Source organism: Cebidichthys violaceus, unplaced genomic scaffold (assembly GCF_023349555.1).
Source record: "Cebidichthys violaceus isolate CVI_PGR_0920_01 unplaced genomic scaffold, fCebVio1.0.p SCAF_82, whole genome shotgun sequence".
NCBI lineage: Eukaryota > Metazoa > Chordata > Actinopteri > Perciformes > Stichaeidae > Cebidichthys > Cebidichthys violaceus.
The window spans coordinates 724453-747376 of NW_027176967.1; the positions used below are offsets into that span (position 1 = coordinate 724453).

The 22924-nt window shown below is 39.2% G+C and overlaps 3 protein-coding genes across 4 annotated transcripts; 1 reads left to right on the forward strand and 2 right to left on the reverse strand.

The window, feature by feature from the left end:
* Positions 1-1249: 1249 nt before the first annotated feature.
* LOC137866367 (phosphatidylinositol 5-phosphate 4-kinase type-2 beta) lies at positions 1250-11541 on the forward strand. Of its 2 annotated transcripts, none has more exons than XM_068702199.1 (10): positions 1250-1851; positions 4871-4968; positions 5904-6000; positions 6102-6254; positions 6614-6760; positions 7610-7648; positions 8089-8202; positions 8613-8874; positions 9130-9233; positions 10370-11541. In XM_068702199.1, exons 1-10 carry the CDS (start codon positions 1708-1710, stop codon positions 10448-10450), a joined length of 1239 nt encoding a protein of 412 aa, XP_068558300.1. In that variant the 5' UTR covers positions 1250-1707; the 3' UTR covers positions 10451-11541. The 2 variants fall into 2 exon arrangements, with proteins under 2 accessions (XP_068558300.1, XP_068558301.1); XM_068702200.1 differs by lacking the exon at positions 1250-1851 and adding an exon at positions 1901-2663.
* Positions 11542-12324: 783 nt separating this feature from the next.
* Positions 12325-15291, reverse strand: psmb3 (proteasome 20S subunit beta 3). The gene is made up of 6 exons (XM_068702201.1): positions 15166-15291; positions 13891-14075; positions 13506-13613; positions 13127-13304; positions 12571-12665; positions 12325-12490 (listed from the first exon to the last, which is right to left on the reverse strand). The coding sequence occupies exons 1-6, from the start codon at positions 15166-15168 to the stop codon at positions 12442-12444; spliced, it is 618 nt and encodes a 205-aa protein (XP_068558302.1). The 5' UTR covers positions 15169-15291; the 3' UTR covers positions 12325-12441.
* A 1105-nt stretch (positions 15292-16396) lies between these two features.
* On the reverse strand, positions 16397-20270 carry cwc25 (CWC25 spliceosome associated protein homolog). The gene is made up of 9 exons (XM_068702197.1): positions 20103-20270; positions 19211-19383; positions 18881-19117; positions 18722-18791; positions 18322-18473; positions 18120-18192; positions 17800-18005; positions 17133-17300; positions 16397-16947 (listed from the first exon to the last, which is right to left on the reverse strand). Exons 1-9 carry the CDS (start codon positions 20118-20120, stop codon positions 16836-16838), a joined length of 1209 nt encoding a protein of 402 aa, XP_068558298.1. The 5' UTR covers positions 20121-20270; the 3' UTR covers positions 16397-16835.
* Positions 20271-22924: the final 2654 nt, after the last annotated feature.

A 22924-nucleotide genomic window follows, 5' to 3' on the forward strand; every position in this document is an offset into this window, starting at 1 on the left:
TTGGTTTCATCATATCATCAAACGATGATTGAACCATTGGCAATACATAGTTAGTGAAGAAAGAAGACTAATCAGACTTTACATTTATTTTTCCAATGTTTCCTCTTTAAAGAATCGTGAGAAAGTTTGTCACTAACACTGTTTTCTTTTCTGCCTTGTTAACTAACTAACTTATTAAATCACCTGGTTTAGTTTTACCCTGAAAATGTCTTGATATCATCATATTGAACCATTTGAAATTTGTGCAATTCTGCAGAATATTGCTGACAATGCAGTGCATCAGTGAATGTACCTATGGCTTCTATACAGTGTTGTCAGACCAGAACCTGTGGTGGGTGGCCATGGGGAAATACATTGTGTCCCACATCTTTCTGCAACTTTTGTGTTTAGTTTTTTTTACGTAAATTAAGACATCTCGCTGAAATTAGAATAATGTCACACGTATATTTCTCATTGATTTGTATGTGAAACTGTGAGGGGTTCCTGTTAACCATCAGGCGACCTGATGAGGAATTTCAGCTAATTTGCCAACAGTTTTAACCAAGGTGACATAATTTATTGTGAGCTGTTATCAAACATAGTGGTAAAATCTTTAACAGCTTAGATGCATGGCCACTACAGATAGAAACAGGAGATCAGCTGTTATCAAGTTGTCTTCAAAGCACTCACACCTCACCTGTCAATCTTTGATCAACCCAAGTTGAATCTATGGTGACTTAGAATCTGACAGGTTACATGTTTCAGTGCAACAGCTGTTACAGCCAGGGACATTCCTACCATTGAGGATACTGGGTTCATGTCTGCTGTATTTATTTATTTTTATCAGGGAGTTTGGGCATTTTAGCAACCTGGGGGAGATTAAGCAACAACATTGGTGAATAAAATCAACACTTGGTGTGTTTACAGTGATATTTAACAGTTTTTTAGACTATTTAAAGCCAGTATTTCCCCACTAAAATGTATTCTTCATGGTGTGTACAGCCAGCATTCACACCCTAACCTTGGTAGTTGACTTGGATTAAAAATAACAGTTAAGTGAATGAATAAATTATGAAAACTCCAACTACGGACATGTATCAAATTGGGGATTTGGACGGACTTGGTCTCAGTATTTTAGTCCTCAATCCTGGCTATACAACTCGATCTACCCTCCAGGTCCTAGTTAAGATTGAGGTGTGGGAACCCCTGTAGTTCTAGCGGCGGCCTGCTGGGCACGCTGTTGACCGTTAAGCGCAACACAGACGCCATCTTGAGGAGACCCCGAACTGGTTAGTGACTGACAACAATCTCAGGCGCATCATGATGGGATTACGCACCGACAAGTAAAACAGCATCACATCAATTCCGCGCTGCACGCGTTAAAGGGAAAGGAGAGGAGCTGTCTGGCGTGTGTATCACCTCTCTAGGTTTTTATTGTTATTGTTTTTAAAGAGGGAGGCTGCTCTGTAGCCTGATGGCCGGCTAGCTGCTCTCTGGACTCCACCGCGGCCTGCTCGGGAGGAGGAAGGGTGGTGACGGCGCAAAATGCTCTACCGCTGACTCCCAACCAGACCCAGAGACTCGCTGCGAGTTGGACGACGAGCACGATGCACTTATAGATTTTTTTTTTTAGACGCCCTTAAACTTTTCTGAATTTTGGTGTTGTGTGTAGAGGCTGTGAACGACAGTGAGTGCCGTCTTGCGTACCCTGAATTCCCAGCCTGAGACATGTCATCCAACTGCACCAGCGCAGCGCCTGTCAGCGCTAGCAAAACCAAGACGAAAAAGAAGCATTTTATAGGACAGAAAGTGAAATTATTCCGTGCGAGTGAGCCCATTCTCAGCGTTTTAATGTGGGGTGTCAACCATACGGTAAGTGCGTCTTAAATGTCTCGTGGTCGCCAGTAAGCGGTTTGTTTATGCTGCTGTTTTGATTTAGCTAGCCTGCTAGCTTGTTAGCCAGCTGCCATCATCTGTCAAGCCAGCTCTGATGCTCTCAGCCGACCACGGTAAATGTCTCGTTTCACGGATATTCGCCAAAGTATGTAGTAGTGTAGCTCGGACAGAGGTCTGCTGGCCGGCTCTGTACCGAGCTGCTCGTTGTCGTACAGTTTGCAGCTAACTGCTGATGCCTTCATAGCTAGCAGCGGATTGCTTTGCCTGAAGCGTGGGTTTTTTGCAGGGGATTTAGACGTGTCTGTTTGTTTAAGTCTCTGCAGCTGTTGGGTGAATATCAGGTTCGGCAGGTTGTGTGCGTTTTCACTGACAGCGTAGCGTTAACAATCTGCCACCATTTGATGGTGGAAGTGTTTTTTGGAGCCAAGTCGTGAGCTGCGGTTGCTGTAGCGCAGGCATGGAGGAGTGGGAGGGGTGTGCCCTGTCAGGCAGCTGGAGCAGCAGGTTACACAGATTTTCAAGCTCCCACAGCTGCAGACAGCAGCCTGCCCCATTGTCTTAAATAAACCTGCTCCCGAGCTTTCAGCTCCGGTGCTCTCGGTGCATGCATCCAACAAGTTAATTGCATCACACAATCTTAAATAGCTAGCAGTAAAAAAACATATATCACATTCACTTTTGGGAGACTGCCTGTGGGCTATGTAAAGCACGGTGAGGGGCAGATTCGACGTCAGTGATGGATGGAGTTGCACCAGCAGCTTGCTCTTGCCTAATGTGCAATACACACAGTAAGTGTTTTGTCACACTCTGTCACACAGTTTGATTGATGCATGAAAAGCAGCTTCTCAGGTGTGAGAACTTTATGTCCAGGGTTGAAACTTGCTTTGATCTGCTCTGAATAAAAGTACACCTGTATGAGTTTATTGTTACAGTCAGGTGTAATTTGTTTACACTTCTTTTTTATTTTTGGTTCCCTCGTGTCATTTAAAGCACACTGGTGCTGTTATGATGAAGTTACAGTATTGTGTGGTAAACTGACTCCTCTTCCAAAACATTAATGTCGTCATTATGTAATTGGTAATAACTCAAAGGTGCGTAACAGCCACAGCAGATGTGAAACTGTGACACTGGGAATGTGTTTGTGTGTGTCTGGTTCAAACCACACTGATTTCTGCAAGACGTGATCCCAAAACACTAGCTAGCCTGTTAAATGAGATGGCGATATACTGCAAACAACCAAGGAATTAGGGAAGCAGCTAATGATGTGGTTATCGCTGCAGCATCTCCAGTACTCAGTGGGTGAAATTTGGCAGTGGGCGTGTGGGTGCAGCTCATAGGCCTGGTGATTTGAGGTGTGGGCGGGAAGCCGATTCAAGACATCAAACAGACTTCTCATCAAAGTCCTCTTCTTCCAGTCAGGAGTTGTATGCATTTTTAATACTGTCCTAGCTGTTATGCTGCAAGACATCACTTCCACACAGTGTCAGTGAGTGTTTAGATGATAAACTGCTGTACACCACCTGTTTGATGCTGCTAATTATTAGCAGCATCAAACAAAATTAGTTTTGTTTTTTATGTCCATAAATAATTGACCACTGAGGTTCATCAGAGCTTCAAGATAACAGATTCTGATGTTTGTAAAGGACACGATGTGTTCATAGAAAACTTTACATTATAAATTCAATAACTGCTTGTTTTCATACTTCTCAAAGTTACACATTATTTTTAGATACGTTAAATTTTCCTGCACACATCTGAATTCATGCAAATGAACAGGCCTCCACTAGGAAGCTACCTGACTGACTGTTTCCTTTTTGATAACTTAATTCAAAAACTATACTCCTAATGTACAAACAACTGTTTGGAATGAAATGTTAAAAAAAATAAAATAATAAGAGTATAAATAAGATTGTTTTGTTGTTATTTAGATTGAATGGGGAAGTTACAGCTTGGAATCAGATGATATTTAAGTAAGGTTGGCTGTTTATGAATTTACTTGTGTGTAAGTGTGCTCGCTAAAGTACTGCCCCTTTACTGCCCATTTTAGTTAATCTATCTGTTATCACTTCATAGTTACTCGCAGGCTGTTTGTCTCCACTTTCTCTCTGGGGTAGTGGGATTTCTTCAGTCTTCTATTGCTGTTTACACAGACATATTTTTCAGAGGTCCATCAGCGTGAGCTTCTGCCCTGGATGAGTGTCAGCAGATAAGATCAGAGTTGTACATGGATGGATGCATAATACAATACCTAATATTCCCGTATTTAGCCTAATGGATGTCTTATTTTATATGGATAATCTTAAATTTAACATATCTTCTGTAATCAATACAGTAATTCTAATGGGATGGCATCATATCCATGTAGAATTATAACTATGGAAAACCTTTGAAGACCACCTTTTATTGTAACATTTTTTAATGTATGTATTTTTCATAATTTCATAGTTTGTGTCTTTAAAAGCCCCCTGTACAAGAATGTATAAATCATTTATTTTTTTATATTAGTTAGGTTAAATGTGATGATCACATTGTCAGCATTTTTGTTAATGTCCCATTCTTAATTTATAACAATGTTGTTGATTAAAATGCAGAGTTAACGGTTGGCGCTGGTAAACACTCAAATGTGTTTGGGTGTCATGCGACTGACAATAGATATTGTTTTTGAATACTGGAGCGTGCTGCAGGTATTCACAGCTCTGCTCTTATGATGAGCATGTTCAGTACTTGAGGGCAAAATGAGATGCTGTACATATTTCTCACTGTTGTATCTTTTTTTAAGGCACAGCTGGATTTATTTGACTGGAACTGCACAACAGTAGAGTATTTCATGCAAGAGTCTGTTTTCAGCATAATTTCAAACTGTGAAATTGCAAAAGTCCATATTGCTGCTTTGATTTCTTAATCATAGAGTCTGTAACTGGGAATATGAGCTTCGGGCTCTTGTCTGATCTCTCTCTCTCTCTCTCTCTCTCTTTTTCTCACTTCTCTCCCTCAGATTAACGAGTTAAGTAATGTGCCTGTACCAGTAATGCTGATGCCAGATGACTTTAAAGCCTACAGTAAGATCAAAGTGGACAACCACCTATTTAACAAGTAGGTACATCACAGCTTATGCACTGTCAGCTCCATCTGTTAAACCCAACGGCAGAGTTCAAAACACCTGATGTAACTCCTAAAAGTCCACGTTCCATCTCTTTGCTCAAATATACAAATTGAGACTTGCTCTGAATGGCCGTAATATGTTGTATTCAGAATGGATGTCACCAACCATAATGTGGCAATGACTTCACCAAGAGTCCTAGCAATACAAATCATCCTCATGTAAAGTAGCATCTTTGTTTTCTTTAAGCTTATAAGGCCGAGAGTAGCAGGTGACGACCTCCAACAATCAGAGAAATGTACCCTTTTGGTCCTGAACTGTACACAGGAGTGGACAAAATAACGTCAACAATAAATAAACAGTACTGTTTGTAGTCTGAAGTAGCTCGGTCACCGTAGCAGACTCTGCTACAAAGATGAGTCCTATTAGGTTGCATGACATTTAGTGGTGGTTCAAATTTCATTGCGTTTCACATTCTAGCGCTATCATTTTTTGGGGGGTGATTAAGGGTTTTCGGTTTGGCGATATGGATGCAAGTTCCATAAAGTGACTATTTACACACGATCTTTACACATCTGGCTTCAGTGGTGAATGGAAATGATGCCTTTGCTCACATGTCATGAAAAGAAATTTAATATATTTAAATGAGGTGTTGATTTAAAAAGCCTGATGTTTACTATTTTCTGCACTTTAAAATGTTCTCACCCTGCAAATAGGCAGCATCTAAAAGTAGAACAAATGCTTTGAAAAAGGAGCTCAAAGCTGTAAATGTGAACTCTGAATTGTATGTGCACACAACAGCAGAAATAAATCCGACATTCAACATTTTGCAAACTAAAAATAGCAGTCGGTCTTCTTCCTCGTGTTTAGTAATGAGCCTCTGAGCTCCTGTTTGTTGTACTGACCGGTTGTGTCTTTTACTTGTCAGAGAAAACCTGCCTAGTCGCTTTAAGTTCAAAGAGTACTGTCCCATGGTGTTCAGAAACCTGAGGGAGAGGTTCTGCATTGATGACCAGGACTACCAGGTAAGTCACTGCGATGAATGAAATCTAAATTATTTCGGGGAAAGAGGTCTACTTTGATGTAAGAATATAACTGGATGTTGTTGTTTGTTTTTTTTGGGCAGAATTCTCTAACGAGGAGCGCTCCACTCAACAGCGACTCCCAGGGTCGCTTCGGCAACCGCTTCCTGTCCAGCTACGACCACCGCTTTGTAATTAAAACGGTGTCGAGCGAGGACATTGCTGAGATGCACAACATCCTAAAGAAATATCACCAGGTAGAAGTCCCTTGTCCCACCACACGGGATATCCAGAGACAGAATCAAATACCTTAGATATCTGTAATGTGCTTAAATGTTGGGTATGAGTATTGGTTCATTCATACACTATTTAATCTAAATGTTTACTGTTTGTATAGATGGAGTGTACGAAAGAAATTTAGGAGCATCAGTCTGTGAAAATATTTGTGCTTCCTTCATTTGAATCTAAGGTTACTCATGCATGTAAATGATGCAGAAGTTTTGAAATTATCTGACTGTAGAGTCGTGCTGTGTCCAGTTTTAATCAGTGTGTATCATGCTGTATATTTGATTCCTGACTCCCACTCTCTCGGCTCTCCTCCCTTCATTGTCTCCAGTTTATAGTGGAGTGTCATGGCAACACGCTGCTCCCACAGTTCCTGGGCATGTACAGGCTAACAGTGGACGGGGTGGAGACGTACATGGTGGTGACCCGGAATGTATTCAGCCATCGCCTCACCGTACACCGCAAATACGACCTGAAGGTACAAACAATATGGCAACATGTATCGATCACATAAACAATGTTTCCAGGATAAACCACACACACACATACAACTGAATACTATAAGACTTAAATCACACGTGTGCACATCTGTCTCTTTTTACATCTATAACTGCTCTTTGAGTTAATTTAATGAAGGGAAAATGTATAAATACATTATCAATTAAATTGCAAAAAAAAAAAATGTCTGATATGTAAAAGGAATCTCCTCTGAGGGAAAATAAATATACAATAAGCAAGGAATAAATTGAAACAATAGCACAACATAACAATAAAAGGAATTATTATAAAGAGGAAATTAAATTAGGTTAAATTAAAGAAATAATTGGGGTGAGACAAGCTTCTGATACATTTTACTGCTGCTTATTTTTTTATTTTTGGCTATAAAAAAATGGTTTCAATTAAAAGTAGAGTCAGGGCACTGCAATTTTCTGAGATTTTATTTTGTTTTTATAATTAAGGTTGTTCAATTTATTGCTCAAACACCTGATTTTGCTGTGATTGTGCTTGAGGAAGAAAATTGAATTTGAATTTAAATAGGAAAAAGTTCATACACTCATGGTATAATTTGCAGAAGATTACAAATCCAGCTCATCTACAAAGAATTCTGGGTTTGTGCTGAATATTACAGTGATCCTAAAAAAATGCCTCATGGCATAAGCCTCTTCTGCTGCTAAGTATTCTCTGGAGAAAAGCTTACCGCTCCAATATTGACAGTTTAAAAAGATGCTGTCTGAGATAAAGTGGGTAAAATGCACCAATGCCTCTGATGTGTCTTGAGCTGCTTTCAATGAATTCTAGTTTTATTCGAATTTTCTCTCATTTGTAGGGTTCTACGGTCTCAAGGGAAGCCAGCGACAAGGAGAAGGTGCGTTTTATTTCTGTGCAGTGACGGCTGCTGACATGATGGGACAAATATAAACTCCTTTAGCTCACCCCAAAGGCAAACTTGTTCAATGACAGCTAAATTAAGCAAGTTTTAAGTAAGCAGATTTATTCTATTAGTACCCTTTTGCACTGGGTACTAATATGTGGTCAGTGTGTCATACTCTGTTGTACTTGTTTTGTTTTTAGTATGCGCTGTAGAGTACTGACAACTATTCACTCAGATTTGTTGGAATGGGACGTTATCTGTCATCATTGAAAGACCATTTTGACCTTATCTCTATGTATTTGTCATATTACATTTATGACTGTGTAATTGTAACACTTATCAGTAGTATCCGTGTCTTGCATGTGGCCTCTAATCATCCTCATTAACAACATTTTTACTACTGTTTGCTAATTAAAGACTTCTCCTCTCTTCAGGCAAAAGAACTCCCAACTTTTAAAGACAACGACTTTCTGAATGAAGGCCAGAAGCTGCAGATAGGAGACGACAACAAGAAGTACTTTTTGGAGAAGCTAAAACGTGATGTAGAGGTGAGAAACACATCCGGGTTTTCATCTTGTCAGCTGTAAAAATGTTCGTCTTGTTATTATTGATTTTTGTATTATTGTTTAATTAGTTTGTGTCGATTGCATCGATCATTGACAATCGTCAAATACAAAAGGTGGGATTTGTATTCTAATTGTTCTTTGAGTTCCATTGAAAAAGTATACTATGCTAACTAGACTACACTATTTTCTTCAAACATTTGTATTCCTTAAAGTAAAGTAAAAAACATCATCTTGATCGATAGGAACGATATGTATGAAGCTTCAATCTGTTCAGTCCAGCCCTATTTTATTCATAAACAAATGTTCCTCAGACCTATATGACCAAGAAACAGACGTGACAACGAGGCATTCATTACATTGATTGACATTTGTGTATTGTATGTGTGTGTCAGTTCCTGGCCACCCTAAAGATCATGGACTACAGTCTCCTGGTGGGAATCCACGATGTGGATCGGGCAGAGCAGGAGGTGATGGACGTGGAGGGCATGGGAGAGGAGGAGGAGTATGAGAACGACGGGATGGGCGGAGGCGTGCTCACCGGCTCCTTCGGCACGCCCCCCGACAGCCCCGGAAACCCTCTCAACTGTGGAGGATTCTTCGGCCCTGGGGAGTTCGACCCCTCTGTGGACGTTTACGCAATCAAGAGCCACGACAGTGAGGGTTGCCTTTGATATCCATCTGACTCACTTAACTTAGCTTTAAATGACGCATTAGCAGCTAATTAGATGACAAGGAAGAAAGAATTAAGCATTATCTTGTTTAGTTTGATTAAGAGCACTCAAAACTAAGGAGTAGTCAGTCAAAGCTGCCGTCCTCATACAATAGAAGAAATGTGTGTCCCACAGAACAGCCTTTATCATCTATTTTCAGGTGAAAGTAAAACCGTGTGATGTGTTGTTCTTGCGCTAGGTGCTGTGAAGAAGGAGGTGTACTTCATGGCTATCATCGACATCCTCACACACTATGACGCGAAGAAAAAAGCTGCACATGCTGCCAAAACTGTGAAACACGGGGTGAGTGTCAATACTACATCATGCTCCATCCCTCTATGGCTACACATTCAGATTACAGAGATATCATTTAAATTATTCAATAAGACATCATGAATACTTTATGCAAAATACTTTTTGTAAAGCAATACATTATTGAATCATTTCATATTTATTTAATCATTAAAACTCAATACAATAACATGATGAAATGCTTTCATGCATCATGCCCCCTCATGTTTCGGCCAGTCACATGTGCCCTCAGCCTCCCAGCAAGCTAACCAACCAACCAGCTAGCTACAACAACCAAAGAGAAAGACAGTGGCTGCGTTCCAAATCTTGTACTTTTTCTTTTTACTTTTAGTACATACTGCCTCTGCCATTACAAAGTATGTACTGCAAGTATGCATTCAATTGGGACATACTACTTCATAAAAACATTGAGCCAGATAAGCATGCTGGCTTGCATACGGCAAAGTGCGACCGAATGCAGCAGGACATCCTAGTATTTTTGACATACTATATATTGGGACATAGTAAATCTTTTTGTGGCGTACTAGATAGGATGATGGTATTGGAACACACCCTCTGTTTTTTTGCTCTTCACACTGTTGTGTGTCTTTCTCTGAGGAACATCTTTAGAAACATAAAGCTACTAACATAAATCTGAATTAACTAGCGAGCTGCTACTGCCAACGCTGGCTCTTCAATTTAATGCTAAGTAATAAATCTAAGCTCATTAACAGGCTGGTGAGATAGCATGTGTAGCATTGTTGAGCTCAATAAAAGGAGAAGCCAGTTATTGTATTGTACCTGTTTGTGGCTAGTAGCGTCTAGTTTTTGATTCAGAATAATTTTAACAAGATTTAGCTGGCTACATTTTGGTGGCTGAGCTTGCTCAGAGAGATTGGAAGAATGTAATTGACAATTAATAAACTATTCCATAAAGAAATAAAAATGAATAAAATTTCTTCATAATTAGTGTGGTTTTCATAATCATGAATTAAGTTTTAATGATTTATCCTTATTCTTATACGGCCTGTGAAAGTGCATTTTACTCCATGTAACACAAAGATTTATGGAAACCAAAAGTATTAATGATCTTATGTTGCATGTTCTTCGCTCCATCTTTCTAATGTTGTTTTGTTTGTGTTTCTTAGGCGGGGGCCGAAATATCGACAGTGAACCCGGAGCAGTACTCGAAACGATTCTACGAGTTCATGTCCAACATCTTATCATAGACTCATCTCCCAGTCCAGCCAGTCACTTTCTGTCATAGATCTGTCAAATGCCACGCACTTATTTCTCTTCTCCTTCACATCAGTGTAGGTCCATCTCCCCCCCGCCTCTCTACGCCCAGAAAAAATAAAAACTACCAGTGTCCTCCCACAGCCGGCATGAGTCTGGCAGGAAGGATGCACCGCGCCTGTTACACTGACACACACACACACACACACACACACACACACACACACACACATACACATACACGCACACACCCCACCACCTCCCCGGCTCCCTCATCTACTAGCTGACTGCAAAAACTCATGAAACCACTCACTGAATTCGGAATGACATCCCGATAATCTCCCTGTTCTTTTCCCGGTTTTCCTCAGCCACCTTATTACTCCTCACGCCAGCACGGAAACTGTCTCACTAATGCCTTGAACGAGTGTGTCAGCTTCAGTAGTTAACAGTCCGTCAGTACAGTCTCTTTGGTTTCTGTTCATGTCGTTGTTCTTATCATTTCTATTAGAGACACACACACGCAGATGTAAACAACTTGCACAGATGCTGAATAGTCAGATTGCATGACAAACACTTTGACAGTTGCTATCAGGTTTCTCTCACAGTACCAACAAAAGAATCAAACGCACTGCTGACAAATTGGAACAGGGGATAAACACTTTAATATATAATGGTGTATTAAGTAAATGAATGCAATATCAAAAATGCATGGCTGATGTGTACATGAGACTCCACCAGTAAGTTGAAACATCAAACCAATGAACTTAGCATCTGAGTGTTATGACTTTAAAAAAAACTGAAAAAAACTGAAAAAATTGGTGTTTGAATGTTACGTTGCCATATTGTTTTTGACTATTTTTGAAATTTTAACCGTGAGCTTGGTGGAGGAAAAAACAATTCACATAAAAAGGGGAATTCTGCAGCAAATACTTGTTTTATTACCATAATGATCATTTTTATATCTTGTTTACATTAATGTAGCAATTTTGTGTTTGTATACAGTATTGTTTTGTTACCAACAGACATTAGAAAAAAAAGGTTACTTGAAAATGATTCATTGCATATTAAAGGGAGTTTTATCTTGTTTTTGTTTGGCTATGCTTATTTCTTCAGTGACTGTACCTCACTACACTATTAGACAAAAAGGTTTTTATTTAGGCGGACTGTGAGATGCAATTAAAAACTTCAGAAAAGGCTAGTAAGTGGACCTGGAGTTAGGCCTTTTGTCAAAACACAAGAAATGTCTCATTAAGCAATAACATTTCACTGAACAGAGTTATAACGTTATTGTGGCAAATTATATAAAAAGGACATTTTCGTAATGTACTTCCATAGACTTCAGGTGCTCCCTGGGGATTTTAGAAATAAAGTATGAGTCAAACTCCATAATTGCAGTATTCTACACTTCCTATAACTTGGTAGGGTATTTTTTTCAGACCAAAGCATTTTCATCCCCTGCATGGTCTGAGGGTTCAGAATTGACATAAGGACCGACCCCTTTCAGGCTTTTCTTTGTAAGAATGTCAAATTGTCGCTACATTGTTTTTTGGACAAGTGTTGGGGAATGTCTCTCCCAAGTGTGACATGTCGAGAATCATTTAATGGTTTCTGTAATCGCACTACTCTTATTTTTAAAACTGGTGTACAGTCCAAGCTAGCTGTCATATAAAGTATAAAAGGTTGAAGTATTTTCAGGTCAGCCAACCTTGCGGATGTAGTCTTCCTTGAATTTAAATTTCAGTTGCCAAGTATGTCTTGGTTTGGTGCAGAACCGGTGAATTTGAACAATATGTAACATGAATCAAATATCTGAAAAGTGATGGCAATGTAGTGCAATTTCTTCTATCACTAATATCAGTCAAGTTCATTGTTTAAACCTATGTTCATTCATTTATTTATTGAAGAAAAAAAGACAGTACAAGCATTGTTTATCATTTGTATACAAAACATTTGTGTTGGTGAAGTGTGGGGAGAAACAGAAGCTCTAGTCCATCCTGGCTTTCAGGGTCCGTGTGGTGATCTTGTCTTTCTCACTGCAAGAGAAAAGAAAAAGCTGTTAATCCCTGCAAACCTGTCATTCCACCTCACCCTAACATGTGCACACTGTACTTACATGACGTGTACAACGACACCCATACCAGATACTGCATCTCTATCAACGGCATTCAGCATCGCCTGTGAGATGGTCTCAAACAGGTCCTCTGGTTCCTGCATGATCAAACACATTTCTCAAATAAACACTCATGAATGTTTAACTGAAGAATGACCAAATTCTAGGTATAACTCATATACATAGCTACAGTATGTATTAGCCTCTACAGTGCAAATGGAATAAACAGACAATGCAGATAATAAAAAGGCAGCACATTCTACTTTCTACTCTAAGTTGAACTTTGTGTTGAAATTGTCAGCTGTGTAAAGACAACATTGTGATCTTGTTAATCTCTGTCCCAAAAGTTAGAGCGGACAATTTACCAATACCGCAAATGGAAGCTAGTAGTAACAACATTTACATGCACAAAAATGCAGAGACACGGTTTCATTATCATGTGGGATCCTGCAAACATGATATACTTGCAATGGGCAAAAGCTGTTGGTTAGTAACTGTTTAGTGTCCAGCAAGGAACCTACAGGCTTAACAGTGACCTCAAACTTCACTCACTACTTACCATGTCTGGCTCCCACAAAGACTCACACATGCCGTACATCTGCTCTGAGCAGGTGCCACTGACAACAAAGTCTTCTGTCACCATGGGGCAGCCAATCAAATCCAAGGAGCAGATGAATGGCTCTAAGGTTTTGGGATCAAGTCCGGCAATCACAGGCTCAATGTAGTATGGCCCAAACCTAATGAGAACGTCACATATTAACCAGATATTCTTTCACCTTCCATGCAAGAATCAATGCCAACGGTATGCCGTCTGTCTGCAGCTTATAAATTGGACCCGTGTCCAACTTATAAGCTGCAGACAGACGGCATACCGTCTGCATTTTACCGCCTGTCTTGTTTACACTAAAATGGGTCTATATTAACTTTGGTGCTCTCACCTCTTTTCATACAGCAGGTTGGACACCATGCTCATGAAGGTCTTGGGCTTGATCTGGCGACCCTCCTTCAGCTCATACAGGTTCAGTCTGAATTTCAGCCTCTGGGATCTACACAAAAAGCAAAGACACCATTGTTCCTGAGACATTTTACAACAGATGATAATTTTTTTTTAATAAATCACAAAGAACGCAAATTTGAATTACTTCCTAGCGGTGACTAACCGCATAACTAAAACCACAGTTTCCCCTTAATACTTAGTTATACCAATACATAAGATCTGAAAGTAGTCCAAGTAATTTCGTATACGTGTCATAGTCATGCCCTGGTGGTGGAAGAAGCGTTTTGCCACATTGAGAGAAAAACATGAAGGTTAAACACACTCACACTGTCTGAACATCAGTGGCCAGTCCAGCCAGCCCAATGTACAGCTTCTCTCCCATGGGGAAGATCTTCTGGAAATCCGTAGTGACCATCTGAGCCTGAATGCCAAATCTCCGGTCTGCTGCTATTGCCACACAGTTCTTCCCCCGCATGGCCATGACGGCCCCTCCGTTATAGGACATAATAGACTGGATGAAAAAGAACATAAGTAAGTCAGAGTTTAAATGATAAATAGATCAATTGATTAGTCAAAAAAATGTTTTAGCAACCATTGTGATGAATCAATTTATTTTCAATTGTAATTTTCAGCTAAAAAGACAAAAAAAATGTTACACTTGTTCTGACATTTAACTGAGCAAACAATTGATGCTTTACTATGAGGCAAAGAGAGGATTAACAATACAAGAATCAAAAAGGAAGAAAATAAGAACCTCAACCACAGGACCGAGGTATATGTAAGAATACTGTAAATATATTCTGTAGGCCCATGTCTATTATACAAATAATGTGAAATATATTTTTGTCTTCAACATACATCATGATTCAAATTGATTTCATTAGGTTTTAAATGTAGCACGTGCCAATTTAATTAATCAGGGTTACGTCTTACCCAAATGTGTAAGTAAGCGTGTAGAAGTACTTTAAAATAGCGTTAACTAACAAAATAAGTAATTGTAATATAAAAAGTGTAGTTATTGGACCAACAATGGACCAATGTCTGAAATATCGTTATTGGGTTGTCACTGTTGTGACAGTAGCTTTATCTTATCCAATGCTAACTAGCTAGCGTTGGCCATATTAAGTTGAAGGTTCAGCTAATCAGGATGACACTGTTCAAACAAACTGTTAGCTGATGTTGACACAAACGGAACTACAACGGTTTAAGCTTATCCTGGGTATACAATCAAAATGTCTTTAAAGTTAATTAAGGAAATCATGGTATGCCACCGGGTCTGTGCAGCTAATGTTGAGTTGGGTAGCGGTTTAGCTAAGTAACGTTATTTAGCTGTCCAGCTATCGCTACTATAACAATGTATTATTCTGTATCATTGGCTGAAACTATTTAATTAATTAAGCTAACAATCATTGTAACGTTATAATCGTTACGCTTTATGTTTGTTTCCAATTGTTAGCATGCTAGAGATGTGTGTGCGCTAGCTGTTAGCTACATACATTAGCTTAGCCAAGCTCTTGTAACTATTAGCCTTATTAACTGGTTAATTGGACGATTTTGACCTTAAAACCATACGCATATAATCGGATGTATGGCATTCTTACCATCGTGAAGGTTTTGCAGTATATTCCTAAATGCTAGAACTTGCGAACTCCCCTTCTTCTTCTTCTTCTTCTTCACTATTATGAATAGCTCGTTGGTTTGTAAGAGTGACTACACGATTTAGAAACATGGAGATCAGAGTAACAGATTCTTCTACGTCATCGTAGATCATTGCAGAAGCCTATTGGCCGGATGAACGGTACCTGGTGCGACGCGCTGCTGTGATTGGAGGATATCGGCAAAGGAGAACGGCGCATGCATAGTTTGTTCGAGGCGTGTTAAAGTGAAATTAAAACCGGGAGGTTTCTTTCAATTTTTAAAAACGCTTTTTTAAAACTGGTTTGCTACTAGCAGTGTTTCCATTCAACTGTCAAGCGTATTATTATTGAATATTTGAAATGTTGCACAAAAATAAATTTGTCAGGTGCGTTTCCATAAACTGATTTGGAGCAAATTAACTCAGTAGTGTAGTTGTCAGAAGTCGGCGCTATAGGCATGGCTGTAATAAGGCAATAAAGTTAGTAGAAGAAGTAGAGGTTGCAATACGGAAACAAAACAAGGCGACTGAGCTGTGTTTGTAACTAACCCATCCATGTTCAAACCCAGGTAACATCGAAAAATTTAGTTCTTCATGCATTTGATTTAATTGGGTAAGTTTTAATTGCTCTTTCATGTCAGCTGATATTTGCCATGTTTCATGTTGTCCGGAGACGAAGACATAAAACAGATTATCCAGGAAGACGACTGCAGAAACAGCTGATCGGTCATGTGTGTTAACTTAATTGTTCGCTACGTCAGAAACTCACTCGGCAAAGGTTACTAACACATTTCAGAGTGACGCTCACTGAGTTGGGTATGGAACCAACGATTATTTTCCTACTAACTGAATAATAAGGAATGCCAATAAGAACCAAATAAAATAATCAAATTATAGTTTGACCAACAGGTACAACTCTTAATACTTCGACTAAATGAATAATTACCACACTGTTGAATAAGTTTTGAATAATAAATCCTACTACTGAGAATTTTAAAACGGTAAATTAAATTGTCCCTATACATCATCACATAAAACAGGTTCCATGTGTTTAATATAAGGTGAGAGCTGTGATGTCTGTTTTGGCCATTTGTGTTGCCATGACCCGAAATTGTTCCATCGATAAAGAGTCTTGATGTGAATATTTGGCCAAGTTTGTTTGAAGGTGTGTTTCGACTATCAGTATCTTAACGCCAGAGTTGAAACATGTTTTTATTTAATTTGCCACTCACAGGAGTAACACTAAGTAACAAACGTATATTACAAAAACCTTAAAAGCAGGTCCTATTATACTGTAAAAACAAACAATTTACTGTACAACGTTCTGATTACATGAACATTAAAGGGGTATTGGCTTTTAAGAAAGTAACTAGAACAGATCAGCCAAGATAGTCTGAAATATAAATTATGTTACCATTGTGGAAAATACTTTTCAAAATAAAAGCAACTGGTAGGCATGGAGTCTGTAATTCCTTGTTTGAACTCATGACAGACTCCCACCACACTATCTATCCTCACTGCATTAATACATGCACATCTGCTTCAATACATTAAAGAGACAGATAAAGGAATGGGTGGCATACTCTTGCCAAGCAGTTTCATTTAGATCATCTGTAATATACATGTGTTGTGTCTTCATCTCTTCATGAAGTTGTCCAGGGAGGCTGCAGTCCTCTGAATGGAGTGGATGTTCCTCTTCACTCTGTCCTCTACAGTAGAGCTTGCAGCACTGTCCAGCTTCATGTTACTGCAAGAGGGAAAGGTGAGTGTTACTGGAGCTAAACATTTAAGCATGCAAGAAAGGTGAAAACTGAAGAGACATCAGGAAGAATATATTTGGATTTAAGACATATTTATAATAATAATAATAGTAGTGGTAGTGTGTGTCACACCCTCTGATTATCTCTGTGTCAGAGTTGCTCAGAAACTTACTGAATGAAGCCAGCATAGCGGTCATGCTTGACATTTAGTTCTCGCTGCTTTTCCTGCTCATCTTGCTTCTTGTATCTCTTCACGTTATTCTCCCTGTCCTCATCCCTCTGCTTGGCCTCGTCCATCATCTCCCGCCTCTTGCGCTCCAGCTCATCTGAAGAGAGCTTCCTACATCAGACAGAAAAAAAACATGAGAAAATTACCAGAATAGTGTGGGTGGTGAAAAACAGATTTTTATCACGCTTTCTCCAACTAACCCAGAGTAAGCATAATTAAATTAATAAGCGGAGTGACTTGAGACAAAAATGGTACAGCTACCCAACTGTTTTATGGCAAATTTACTTGCATTTGGAATATACCTGAAGAGATTAACTCATAGGAGTTATTCTGCAAAATATGTATAAAGTTAGAGAGGGGGATATATACCGTGGCAGCACATGATAGTGGATTAAAGTTGGAATACTGGAGAGAAACTCCAACATTGTATTTTACTCAGGAATGGGTGACTTATGTCATTATCAGCACATATTTTAATGATGGTTGACACTTATAAGCAAGCAGGTAATGAATCTTAATCTGAGTCAATTAGAATAATGTTAGAATTTGGACTATAGCCATCTTTTACAAGTCCAGCGTCTATACTTTCTGGAGCCCTGTGAAGTCTTACTTGGACACGGGGTGTCTCTGTCTCTGGTAACGCTCTCCTTGTTGGCTGGAAGCTCTGTGCTCAACCTTCTTGTCGCCTTTGTGTGAGGAAGACGAGTTGAAGTGACTTTCTCTGTTGTTTCTGTGTGGCGACTGGGAGCGGCTCCTCTCACGGCGCCCAGAGTGATTGGAGGGAGCGGAGGACTGGTGATGTCTGCCAGCGGGGAGCTAAGAGAGAAGACTTGAATTGTTAAGACTTAAGGGTTCTGGTCCAAAGCAAGATTAATAATTGAAAAATAGATAATATTGGTATAATGAAATACTGCCTTGCTGCTTACTGACCTGTAGGCCATAGCCTGAATGATGATGGGAATGCTTTTTGGTATCTGCTGAAGATTCATCTTGGGAATGTGACCTAAAAGGAGATAAACGATAATAAAGAAAACTTTGCTTGATTTGTGATATTTTTGCATTTTAAGTGTGCTTTGCTGTTTGAGCACATATCTATATAAATTATAATTTCATTAACAATCTCCTTACATACCTGTATTTTCTCTCATCTTCCTCAACCGAGCTTGAGCTTGAACTCCTTCTCTTATACTTCTTCTCCTTTCTTCTCTCTTTGTCGCCTTTCTTCTCTTTTTTTCCCTTCTTCCTCTTCTTTTTCTTATCTTTCTTGTCGAGATTCTGGCGCAGCTGTGAGAGAAATAAAAAATACTTGACAATCTCCCACTCCTGACACTGTACCACTTTCAAACACGCATGCAGTTGTTTTTGATAATAAAGTTAGTGTAAACCTTGCTGACGGATGCAAAGAAGGAAAATACATGTAAATGTCAGACATGAGTTAGTTATTTACGGTAAAATAACCAAAATCTGTAAGTCAAATGTAAAAAAAAAAAAGAAATCCGCTACAAACCAATACATCAAAATAGTCATTTTACCATTTCTTTGATTTTCTTCATCTTCACTGGATTACTCAAAACTTCTCTCTTCTTTTCTTCCTCACGTTTCCTTCAGAAAACCAACAAAACATAAATTAAACACTTGCAACTTGTGTTGTATTTTTAGAACAAATTACAAAAGATAGGGGACATACTAACCTGATTTCAAATAGGGGATCTTCCCTGATCTTGGCAGCCAGGTCGAGGTTTGAGGCAGGAGTGGTGGGGTTGAAAATGGACCCAGGCAGGAGGCCAGTCTCAGCCGATGGACCGCTCTCGGGCTCCTCGTATTGGTCGGTGATCTGCTTGTCAATGGCACGTCCCAGAAGATACTCATCTCTGGAGACCTGACCAGCAGGGCCCTGGTACATCCAGTCCAGGCGGTCATCTTTCTTCCTGTCACCATAAAACAAGATGTTTTGACTTAGAACCTACTTTTTTTTGTCTTAAACCACAAAATAACTATAATGATAATATCAGCGAACTAACTTGATGGAACCCGCTTGCTGTGCAAATCTTGTTATTTCTTCTCGAGCTCGTTCCTCTTTCAGCTCTTTCTGGAGCTCCTCGATCTTCTTGCATTCAGCCTCGTGTTTCTGTTCAGCTTTCCAAACACGCTCAATATTTTTCATAGTCTGGGGATGCCAGCTCTTTTTCAAGTTCTGACAGAAGTCAAGAGTGAGGACATTTAGAAGCTGTAACTGTGAAAACCATCAGGTACAGGCTTTAATGTACAAGTTGGACTTGAAAGGGTTTAACATGATTACCCACTCAAACAAAATCATTCATGTCATGACTGACTATAACAGAAAAATACATACAATTAATAACGATCTGCCTGATCAAATATCATCTTCTGGTACATTAGGCGTGGAAATAATTTATTGTGAAACTGAATATTTCAACAGAATATTTTAAACACTTTACTTTGACATCTCATTGTATCTGTATATGACGGGTGCTTCTGTTGCGACTAACGTTATTTTATTTGTGAGCAGACCCATTAACTCGTCAAATACATGTCATTGTAGAGTTGGCCTTGTGTTAACATACATACATATGACTCATAAAGTAAACTGTTTTAGATGCTCGGTCAATTAACCTTAAGCTAACGCAAACTAGCCGTTACGCTACTTGCCATTAGCTATTGCAACAGCTATAAAAATAAAAAATAAATAGAATAACATTAGACCGAAGTTAAAGTGAGTATTACTGAACTGTGACTCGTAATTAGTCCTAGTAACGTTAGGTATTACCTCATGTTGTACCAGCTATGTAGAAAACAGTAAGTAACATATTTAAACACCCATATTCTGAACAGGGTTTGGTATCAACCGTCTCTAAACAGAAAGCTGTTCTGGATAACTTAGCTCATACTTACCAGATCGCCTCCCCCCATCTTGGAATAGTTGTCCTTTCAATCCAGCAATAAATGGAAAAAAGACAAATCTGTCTATACTACAAAAGGTTGAACAACGAAAGTTAAACGCTAGCAAGAAAATGGAGCCACCGAGGCTCGTGTGTTATGTGTTTTGTATACTTCCGGTTTTGTATAATTCTATTTCCGGTTCCAGCTCACATTAGGCTCGTTCGAAATGAACTTGAAGCGGACAAGAAAGAGCAGGCGGAAAAGAAGGGGGCGGTGACATAAAACTGCGTTCAAGTCGGACCGTTTTCAGCCGCCTGCTTCTTCTTCTTCTTTTGTTTTTTTTATGGCGGTTGGCAAACAGCTTTCGGGTGCATTACCTCCACCCACTAATCTGGAGTGTGAACTAAGGACTCTAATACGACAACCAAACGAAAATAAATACATATACATATATACACACATACATATACCTGTGTGTGTGTGTGTGTGTGTGTGTGTGTGTGTGTGTGTGTGTGTGTGTGTGTGTGTGTGTGTGTGAATAAATACAAATATGTATATATAAATATATATACAAAAATTATTTCTTTTTTTCACAAATTCTATTCATTAGTCTGGTTGACTCTAAATATTCCAGAAAAAGTTTCCAACATTTGTCACTAAAGCTTTTCTTTAGTACATTAATGATATTCTCCTGTCCAGTCTCTCTTAGACCTTTTTTCAAAACTTCTCTCGCTGACTCGTACCTCTGACAGGACAATAAAACATGGTCCACAGTTTCTTCTTCTTCACAAAATTCACATTTTCCATTATTATGCTTTCCAATAACGTAGAGGGAACTGTTAAGACCAGCATGGCCATTCCTTAGTCTTGTCATAATCATCTCCTCTTTTCTTGTTCGTCCACTAGATCCTGCACTCCCAACCAATGGTTTATTTTAAACAGATATCTTCCTTTACTCCCTTTATTCCATTCATTCTGACGTATCTTTTTGATTTGTCCCTTAATCACCACTTTAGCTTCTGACTTACTTATATTTACATTAACATTAAGTCTTCCACTCTTCAAAGCCCTTTTTGCTGCTTTATCCGCCTTCTCATTCCAACATGGACCCACACAAAATTAACAGCCACCCTCAGAGGCCGAGCTCAATTTCAGGCTGTGGCAGTAACCAAGGAGGAATAGCTGGCAGAACCACAGTTGGAGAATAACTCCTAGCCAGTAAACCTAACTCACTAGCCTTCTTCATAACAACCCAACCAAAGCTCTTTGTTGGCCTGTTTTCATGTTCCCAGCATGGCTCAATAGTACTTATTGTTGTTATGTCCTTGTAAACTGACCCAATATGTCATCATGATCTGTATTCTTCTCAACTCCAATGGCATTTCCCCCAATTCTACCTGCAATGCCGGCACAGATGTTGTTTTAAAGACCCCACTACAGATGCTTGCATTACATCCAGTTTTCCCAACAAGGTTTTAGACGCCAACACAGCCATAGTCTCAAACTGATCTTGGGCAACTGTGGCTAAGTGGAGAGCAGGGCCGTTCTTCAGTCAGAGGATCGGTGGTTTGATCCCCGGCTCCGCTGGTCGCATGTTGATGTGTCCTTGAGCAAGACACTTAACCCCAGAATTGCTCCCGTAGCTTCCATGGTGTAGAAATGTGCTAAGTCGCATTGGATAAAAGCGTCTGCTAAATGACTGTAATGTAATGATCTTATCAGACCCATATATATAGCTTTCAAAACAGACCTGTCAGCTCCTCATTGTTGGAATGCTGATTCAGCATTCCAAGTATTGTTCTTCGAATCTTTATTGTTGGAATGCTGATTCAGCATTCCAAGTATTGTTCTTCGAATCTTTATTCAACTATTTCTTCCATACGTATTTTGGCACTTAATAACTTCCACATTTCTTAAGCTACAGAAACCATTCAACTATATAAATGTTCAGCTTTTTCAGGAGAGGGGTGCTATTTCTCATAATTTTTCTAATCTTTCAACTTTTTTAATTATTAAGCTTTTTGCAACTTATTTTTTGAATGGGATGTCTATGGAGAATATTTTTAAATCCTCTTAAACTTGTTCAACTTTCAGATCCTTCTACTTCCTCATACTTTCAGCTACAGACACCATTTAAACTTTCAAATGTTGAGAAAACCCTGACCAATGATTGTATGTTATAATCATTTTGATATCTTTTACACTTTTTGAATAGTAGCATTTTTGCTTTCATGTGTTTTTCAGTCCTTTTCTGCTTTTATAATGGGTGTGTATTGCGCAGCTTAGAGTGCGTGATGTCACCGCTAGAGTGAAGAGAAGCCTGAGATTCCTGTGAAAAAAATATTTGTCTTTTGCGACTGACTCCTCAATTTTCACTCTACATGCATAATTTTTGGATGGAAACGTAGCTAATCTTGTCCTTGTCGTAGACATATGACTTTGGAATCCCACAGGTTTACACATTTGGCTGAAAAGCCTTTACTTGAGAGGAAAACCAACTTTCTCCTCCATAGACCCCAATGTTAAAACGTACTTCAAAAAAGTCTTGCACAGACAACCGTACCCCATTTCTAAATCGCCATTGAAGCCACTTTTTTTTACACTACAGATCCAATATTCGCATGATCTGTTCTTCAAGTCATCCTTGCACTTCAGTCTTAATATCGGAGCAATAGGGGCTATGGTTATGGGAGTTTTGTGGTTTTGTTTGACAGGTGTTTTCCAGTTTTTTTCTCATGAAAAGGCGGCAGGCTCACAGGTGTTCGTGCTTGAGCTAATTACTAATGTTTATAAACACACAGACTCACAGACTCTCCAACTGCTGCGTCGTCACC

Excerpts from the sequence above, each read along its gene's own strand:
- LOC137866367 (XM_068702199.1), top strand. The coding sequence starts at position 1,708 with ATGTCATCCAACTGCACCAGCGCAGCGCCTGTCAGCGCTAGCAAAACC. Across the intron at positions 8,203-8,612 it reads AGCTAAAACGTGATGTAGAG|TTCCTGGCCACCCTAAAGAT; the intron begins GTGAGAAACACA and ends TGTGTGTGTCAG. Across the intron at positions 9,234-10,369 it reads CCAAAACTGTGAAACACGGG|GCGGGGGCCGAAATATCGAC; the intron begins GTGAGTGTCAAT and ends TGTGTTTCTTAG.
- psmb3 (XM_068702201.1), bottom strand. Across the intron at positions 13,305-13,505 it reads AACCTGCTGTATGAAAAGAG|GTTTGGGCCATACTACATTG; the intron begins GTGAGAGCACCA and ends CGTTCTCATTAG. Across the intron at positions 12,491-12,570 it reads GGTGTCGTTGTACACGTCAT|TGAGAAAGACAAGATCACCA; the intron begins GTAAGTACAGTG and ends TTTCTCTTGCAG.
- cwc25 (XM_068702197.1), bottom strand. Across the intron at positions 18,006-18,119 it reads ATTCAGGCTATGGCCTACAG|CTCCCCGCTGGCAGACATCA; the intron begins GTCAGTAAGCAG and ends CTTCTCTCTTAG. Across the intron at positions 16,948-17,132 it reads CGCTATGCTGGCTTCATTCA|TAACATGAAGCTGGACAGTG; the intron begins GTAAGTTTCTGA and ends TCCCTCTTGCAG.